We start from the raw sequence: 8,837 nt of genomic DNA, 5'->3' as shown, positions 1-8,837 counted from the left end.
TAGACTGGTAAATTTCTCAGAGAATTAACAAGAAAGAGCAAATTCATCCCATTTCTCCTGTGACAACACTGTTGTTGGTAAATATGAACCGAAATAAATGTGAAAATACACCTGACAAACAAGCTGCCCATGGCATAAAGTAAACATCATAAACTAGGCCTCCTTTTAGAGGGATACACAGGGGTACTTTTAAAAATGATTTTCAAACGTCATTAAGTGCGCAACGGAATTACAGTAACAAAAAAGAATATATCGAATAAAAACTACAATACCCAGCATCCACTTCGGCTTTCGAAGCTAATGCGCGTGCGTGTTTTTCACCTTCATTCGTCCCCATAGCAAGGGCCTCCCGCTAGCGATATCGATGGAGGACTACATTTCCCAAGGGCAGTTGGTAATGTCTGGCTATTGAAGGGTGCTTAGGGACTTGTAGTTTCCCGACCACAACAGAATCACGAGGAGGGTAAGCCCTGCGCCTGCGCAACAGAAAGAGAGAAGGACTACGGTCTTCAGCGTTTGCTGGCGAATTGAAGATGTATTATCAGTTTAATGGTTTTACCCAGCGCCTTACGGGCTCCATTGCCCAGAAGGCTTATTATCCGCAGGTGAGCCCGGGCCACCCATGTGTATTAGAACCAGTGCGATCGTTGTTATTATTATTATGGGCAATGGGGGCAGTTTCCAAGGGGGCATAAAAGAGAGATTTGGTACCTTCATGTTTACTTTTAGTATGTTATAAAATTGCTAATTCTAAACAACCTTCCAATTGGTCTTCATTATTTATTTTTTCAAATGAGGGTCACTGACCCCATCTAAAAACAAATGCCCTGTAAGGCTACAAATATATTGTTATTGCTACTTTGTATTCCTCCTCTTTCTATTCAGGCCTCTCCTATTCATATTCCAGTCTCTTATTCAAATCAATGCATGGTTGCTAGGGGAATTTGGACCCTAGCAACAGGATTGCTTAAACTGGAAAGCTGATGAATAAAAAGCTAAATAACTCAAAAACCACAAATAATAAAAAATGAAAACCAATTGCAAATTGTCTCAGAACATCAGTCTCTACATCATACTAACAGTTAAATTAAAGGTGAACAACCGCTTTAAATTGGAATAACTCCTGAAAGTCAGTAAATTATACGTTTATGGTCATCCAAACACAATGGTTTTTATTGTAACATTCATTGTTTTTTTCTATACGTGAGGAAAAAACCTCCATATTTATGAATTTTACATTATTGGCAGAAGCAAACTGGAAAAACAATAGTTGTTGTAAATTGTATTGCCAGATTGCTAAATGTTACTCCATATTTATAATAGTGCTTCGTGGGATGACATTCTAACTCCAAAGTGTAGAAATCCACAACATTAACGGGAGGAAGTCAGACTTTAATGACAATTTAATACAAAAAAAAAGTTTCTTGCTCCACTTTACTCCACTTTATCCAGTATAGTGAATAGTATACACTAATGGGGGAAAGTAATATGTTTCACTAGTGCAAAAAAACCTGAGCAAAGATGCTTGCGAAAGTTAAAGGACATGTAAAGCCTACATTTTCCTACCATGTATATAAGTTGGGAATATCTTCCCCACTCAAGCCACATAATTTGTACTGCATATACCCCCTCCATTTTCCAAACAAATAGCTTTCACCAGGCGGCCATTTTCCCTCTGACACATCATCGGAAAATACTGACATCTGCAAAGAGGACATGTATGCTGTAAAGTTCATGCAATGCAGAATGCAGGTTACACAAGCACAGCATACTTTGATAAAAAGTTCTGCTGGGTTTGAGCACTGTGATTGTTAAGCTGAGCTCGGGAGAGGTGATAGGAAAAGAAAATAGGATCAGACAGTCAGACAGCTAGAGTTTATATGGGAACCAGCAATGCTATCTCTTCATTGGTTGTTAGACGGGAGGGTGTGTTTAGTAATCTGAGCTGAAAAGAACAGCATGCTCATGAGCCAACAGCCAAAGTAAAATACTGAGGGAGGGGGCAGAGTGGGTTAGAGGAGTAGAAGGATTTCTAAGTGATTAAGTGGATGCTGCAGCCTTACTGTTAAAGGGGACATCCTAAGAAATAATTCCAAATTCTTTTCTATCTTTTCTATCAACAAACAAAGTTGCTTGAGTTCTGGGAAGTAAGGTGCCGTTTGAAAGTATGATCGTTTCCCCTGCAGAGCAGTTAAGGACTGTCTGAAATTTCCTATCTGCAAAACCTTTCACTGCATACAGTCAGGTTTCTTATAAAAATGGTACACATTTTTTAATTACGATATATTGGAGATAGGTTTCTTTATCATTAAAGAAAGGAAAAAAAAGAGTATTTTTTTTTTTGCCTTTACATCCCCTTTAACTCGTGAAATAAGTATATATTTAGGTAGGAACATAGTCATTTATTCATAGTTTTGATTCACTCTAGGACTGCAAATACAATTTCATCCAAATGTTCTCCCCAGCTGACCGTCTATTAGCTGGGATTTCAGGTGTATATAGTAGAGAAAATGTCCATTCTTCCCAATTCTCACCCTAACTGTCCTTCAGGCTGAGCCCCCGACCACTGCTTTAAGCCCAAGACCCACTGTTTGACAAAAAACTGCTACTGTCGATTATTGTTTTTTAAAATTGGCAGCAGAATCCCAGTGGTGCCTGCTGGCAAGGGCGGCCTGGATTGGATAGAGTTCAGTGGAGTGGGAAGCCTCCTTGAAGAAATAGTCAGAGAAGGGGTTTAAAGTAAAGTTGCCTTTGAGAATTCCACGATGATCAAGTATAATTACAGTATTAATTACCTGACTTAATAGAACCCATTGATACTATTCATCACAGAGTGGTAAGTAACCAGCCTAAAGTGTAACCATAGAGATAATTCTTTTTCTTCTAGGTACGGAACATTCACTATTCCTTCTATATGCCACTATTGCATTTATAATATAATTAGGAGTACAATTTTGGTACAGTACTTATAAGACATACATTTTCACCAAAATTTAAAGTCTAAAAGTCTAAAATTCTGTTACCTCCAAAAAAAAAGTAGCTGCTATGATTTATTGTTTAAAAGTAAAGGGAGCACCAGCCATCAACTATAATCAACAAAAGATGGTGTGCAGTATTGATGTGCGGTTCAGGGTTTCCCTGACCCGCACCCGACCCTAACCCGCCCTGCACCGACCCGCACCCACTTCCGGGGGTCCTTTTATAGACCCGCGCCGCCCCGCCAATGCCGTCACAAAAGGGGCGGGGTAAGCAGACGCGAGAGTATAAAACAGGAAGTCGGATGTCGCCATTTGAAGCGCGGGGAGCACTGCAAGGTCGACCCAAAACTGCCCGACCCACGGGTCCCGCGGGTATCGGGTCGGCCCGCACATCACTAGTGTGCAGGGTCAAGTGAATTAATCATATAATGAGCCAAAAGAAGAGAAAAGATCTGACCAAATAGTTGCACCTTCCCATCTGTTACATACAAAACCGTTAAAGGGGTGCTTTTAATATGTTATAGAACGACCAATTCTAAGCAACTTTTCAATTGGTTTTCATTATTTATTTTTTATAGTTTTATATAGAAACAAATGCTCTGTAAGGCTACAAATGTATTGTTATTGCAACTTTTTATTACCGATCCTTCTATTCAGACTCTCTCCTATTCATATTCCAGTCTCTTATTCAAATCAATGCATGGTTGCTAGGGTAATTTGGGCCCTAGTTACTAGATTGTTTAAAATGCAAATTGAAGAGCTGCTGAATAAAAAGCTAAATAACATAAAATGAAAACAAATTGCAAATTAACTCAGAATATCACTCTCTACATCATACTAAACGTTATCTCAAAAGTGAACAACCCCTTTAAAACGTAACTTTTGTTAAACAGTTGATATAAAAAGTCCAGTGGGAATCATTTAAAATAAGGGTTAGGAGCAGGGGGACGTAATATCGGAAGGCAGAGGGTTGGTAACAAGCATATATTCCTGCTATGTATCCGTATAGCAAGCCTGCCTAGTATGCGTTTTGTATGTTGAACAGGGGTGTATGAACCCGTAGTCTATTAGGGAACTGGCAGAGTTACTCATTCACACACCCTCCGATACCACCTTCACCCACATGGAGTCCCTCCCACGGGCGATGCAGACAAGTTACCTATCCAGAGGATGATAATAAACCCTCTAGGTCTACAAGTTGACTGTCATGCAAGCTAAATTGTGCCCCAGCCACACCTATGCAGTAAATCCAACTCCAGGTCTACAAGCTGTAGTGGTACTGACACTTGGATCCGATTCAACCACCAAAGGGCCACCATGGGCCTTCACCCACGTCGAGATCCCTCCCGATTCTGCCCCTTATTCAGAGTATGATTCTGGCTCCCTGCCTAACCATTAGTTAAAAAATATGCCTGATGTGCGTTTCACCCAAATTAACTGGGCTTTGTCAAAGGCCTTATAGGAACAGTTCAGTGTAAACATAAAAACTGGATAATTAGATAGGCTGTGCAAAATAAAAAAGTTTCTAATAAAGTTAGTCAAATTTAATCTATAGAGGCTGGAGTGACTAGATGTCTAATATAATAGCCAGAACACTACTTCTGCTTTACAGCTCTCAAACTCTGAGTTAGTCAGCAACTTTATGGGGGGGGGGGTATATGGGACATAACTGTTCAGTGAGTTTGCAATTGATCCTTAGCATGCAGATTCAAAAGCAACAGTTATGATCCATGTAGCCCCCCCCCAGTCACTGATTGGTTAATGCCTGGTGGAAAGCAAGAGAGCTGTAAAGCAGGAAGTAGTGTTCTGGCTATTATGTTATGCATCCAGTCAGTCCAACCTTTATACATTATATTTTTGGCTAACTAACTATATTGAAAACATTTTTTATTTTGCACAGCCTATCTGTGTACCCTGTTTTTATTTTATACTGAACAATTCTTTTAAAGTGGACCTGTCACCCAGACACAAAAATCTGTACATAAAAAGTCCTTTTCAAATTAAACATGAAATCCAATTTCTATATTTTATTAAAGCTTTCATAGCTGTTGTAAGCTTATTTAAAAATCTCAGCTGTCAATCAAATATTGTCTGCCTTAGACATAGAGGTGGGGCAGACAATTACTTTCACTTTCCATTCAGCACTTCTTAGATGTCACTGCTCTCCCCACATTCCCCTGTTCTCTTCACCGTTTAATTATGTAGCCAGGGCATGGGTTGGACATCAGGTCCCCCATTCTGTTGCACAAACAAGATTTTGAGATGATGCAAGGCTTGTCTTAATAACAGTGTCCACAAAATGGCTCCTGCCTGCTTTTTATAATTATGAATTCCCAGACTGAAGGAAACAAGATTCAAATAAATGAAAGAGTGTAATTAACGTTCATTTTGCTTGACTAATGTGATAGAATAGGGTTTTGAATAATTTCTTTGGGTGATTGGGTCCCCTTTAAGATCCGCTTGTTAGTGAGGTTGCCAAATGAGTGGATTTTTACTAATATGACCATCTTGTGGCTGATCCGAACCAAACTATCAGATCATACGAAGCACTTGTGAAGAGGACATTGACTAGTTGATGCGTTCTTCTCCCTGACTATATTTTTAAACCTGTCCGATAGATATTTATCTGATTTCCAGCCAGATCTATCGGCTATGCTGTGGAATAGGACCAATATACAGATAAGCTGTTCTGAATTGGCAGCTAAAATCTGTTCCTGTATGGTCATCTTAAAAAGAATGGCTTGAAAGAAAGAAATGGTCAGGTCCAGCAAACAACCCAAGTGACTGGAGCATTAGAGGGGAAGTCATTGCTACGTTTTTTTAAGAAGCTCTGTATTCAAACCCTTATCGCTAGTAACATTGTGCTGAATTTATTTCATATAACACAATGTCACCTGGAAAATCAGTTCCAGCAATACTCAATTCTGGAGTTGTGGGCCATCGACCGCAACCACAACATTACTATAGTTTGTTGAGGGGTCTCGTTGTTTTTTTATACGTGTTCAGATGGTATTAAATCTAAGGTTTTATTTAGGGTAAAATTCTGTATTGCATGTTCTGAAATCCATTTACCTACTTGCACTACGTGGCATACCATCAAATCAGTTTTGAGAAACATAATATTAACGTTTGGGAGCCTAAACATGCAGGAGGCCTATTGGGGGACAGAGTAATTGCATTGTCATTCTATATTAATATATAGGGGCTGCAAGCTGCAACTCCAGTGGAGTCTGCACCTTTAATATTTGCCACCCCGACAAAGTCTTCTTTGGGACACGGTACTCATGCAGTTCCTGAATATATGGGCAAAAATAAAGTCCGTGATCTTCAGAAGCTGTTCCAGGTATGATTAAGAGGTATATGGCTGTGTATGTTGTTAAGATTTTTTTGGGAAATGCATGGCCATTTTTTAATTATTGTAGAAGCTTTGCAGGGTCTGTCTTAAATTAGTTGATAGGTTCAAGGCTGGCTTTCCAAGTTTGCTGTTAATATTAACAACATCGGCTTTTTCATTGAATAAAAGTGCCTAAATGATCAACAGTATGAGTGAGCATCCGGTCCTATTGCTGGTGAATTTGCCCTATGGGTTGCTACAAGTTTAGGATTTAGGCACACGGAGTGTTGGCTCCGCTGCTCTCAGCCTGTGGTTTTTTTTAGGCAGAAAGAAGTGGATCTACTCCTTTCCCCAGCTCCATTTTCTGCACTTAAAAGTACAGCTTCTGCTTGCACACAGGCATGTGGAAGATGTGTGAAAAAAAAGGGTCTAGTGTCAGACTTTGAAGAACAGAAATTTCATGAAACTATTGAGGGAGATGCTGGCAACCCTTTAATCGGCAGGTTTAATCAAATGAATGCTGAGGCACTCATTAGCAAACTACTAAAATGTACACAAGTTGCCCATCACTGAATATATCCATAAAGCTTTATCCTCATAACTTAGCACTGTTGGCTGCTCCGTCTCATAAGCAAAGCTTGTATTTCCTTTAATATAAATTTGGCATGTTCTCCCCCACACCACGTGAAAGTAAGTCTTACAGTTTTCTCTCTTTGTCACTGTAGAAGCCAGATGGCATTCCGGTTCATCTGAAAGGTGGATACACTGACAGGTTACTCTACCGGATCACCATGGCGCTGACAATTGGTGGAGCTATTTACTCACTGGTTGCGCTTATACTTGCAGCTCAGCCACAAAAGAAGTAGTGACTTATTGGACATTGTTATTAATATCAATAATGTTAGAAGCACCTTAATAATATATTTACTAATAGTATAATTAGTTCTGAACACGTTTATACTAGGGATGCACTGAATCCTCTGTTTTTGCGATTCGACCAAATCCAAACACAATTTTCATAGGTTAATGATTTGATTTAAAATGCATGTGTTGTGTGCGGTTACAAATTGCTTATGTTTGCTCTTTTTTAGGGTTCGGATTTGGTTGAACTAGGCATTTCGATTAAGCTGAATCATGCTGAAAAAGGCTTAGATTCAATGCATCCATTGATGCACTTGTACTTGTTACATCTCTGAATTTGAGTATTATTTTTTTGTCACAGAATTGATAACATTAATTTTGTAAACAAAAATGCCAAAGGAAGAAAAGTTTTAATTTATATTATTAGGTAAGTAGAATGTAACTTATTTTGGATTTATTAAATGAAGAAACAGAAGGGCACTTATAATCTAACTGTGAAATGTATTAAGTTTGAAACCGTTCATAGTGCTGTTCTTTATACAATATTCTGCGGAGGTCTTCAGTCTAAAATATCACTGATTTATTACTAGCAATTCTGACATGTTTCTATCAACTTTTTAAATCACATTTTGGTAACACTTAGTTGTAAATCAGAACTCTAATATCTGCAGTATACTAAAAATACATTTCAAAATTACTCTGAGCTCTGTTGCTACTATTTCTTTTCAACTATTGAACTTAGAAGGAAACTGTTCTTGAAAAATCAACAGCAGTACTAAAATTGTCACTTTCCTATTTACTGTTTTTACTATAACCACTACAAAGCCTATAAGAAAATGAATCATCTTAATATTTACTTCCTTGTGAGTTACACCTGATATTTTTATGACTTAACTCACATGAAGAATTATTTTCTGATGTGTGTGCAAAGAGGGAAGCAAATGATATAATAAAGATAATTTGAAATTAAGAAGTATGCAGTATTTTTTTTTTATATATGTTCTTCATTTAGTAAATGTTGACTGCCAAGACTTCTTTTTTTTTTTGCAGAAAAAATGTTGATGTCTTAAAACTCAGGATTCATCTCATGGATAAATAATTGCTGAATGTAGCCTGTGGTCTGAGATTAACATTCAGAATTTTCAGAGGATTATATTTCCAAGACAAAATTGTAGATTTAGTTATTTGTCAAGGGTCAAGTTGTGTTTTCTCGATAAAATTCTAGTTTTTCAAGGGTAGTTTCACTAAAAACTCAAATTTTCAGGAAAAAAACTAAATTTTTTTGAGACTTATGCCACGAAGCTGCTAAAAGCCCAAATCTGAAAATACTGAAACCTGTCGAGGTCTTGATAAACTTGAGGTATTCGATTTTTTTTGGCTTATAAACTCGATAAATTTGAGGTACTCAAGTTTTTTCCCTAATTGTATTCAGTCAAGTTTTTTTCATAAATAAGCAAACATTTGAGTTGTAAATTTATTAGAGGTAGAAAAAACCTCACACACCTCACAAACTCTACCTTGTACCCACTAACACACACATTTATTAAACTGTTAGAATTTCTTAATTGCTAGCTTATTTATAAAAAAAACATTGTACAAAATTAAAAACACTAGAATCACATTATTTTCAATGATTCTGTAAAATCAAATTTTTCTGAAAAACT

At 37.7% G+C, this 8,837-nt stretch overlaps 1 protein-coding gene across 1 annotated transcript; it reads left to right on the top strand.

The window, feature by feature from the left end:
• Positions 1-449: 449 nt before the first annotated feature.
• On the top strand, positions 450-8,143 carry LOC108699281 (cytochrome c oxidase subunit 7A-related protein, mitochondrial). Its single transcript, XM_018231272.2, has 3 exons — positions 450-605; positions 6,181-6,321; positions 7,038-8,143. Exons 1-3 carry the CDS (start codon positions 534-536, stop codon positions 7,176-7,178), a joined length of 354 nt encoding a protein of 117 aa, XP_018086761.1. The 5' UTR covers positions 450-533; the 3' UTR covers positions 7,179-8,143.
• Positions 8,144-8,837: the final 694 nt, after the last annotated feature.

Source organism: Xenopus laevis, chromosome 8L, assembly GCF_017654675.1.
Source record: "Xenopus laevis strain J_2021 chromosome 8L, Xenopus_laevis_v10.1, whole genome shotgun sequence".
NCBI classification, from domain to species: domain Eukaryota; kingdom Metazoa; phylum Chordata; class Amphibia; order Anura; family Pipidae; genus Xenopus; species Xenopus laevis.
Note: the sequence above shows the minus strand (reverse complement) of the source record. Positions and strands in the feature narration are given on the sequence as shown.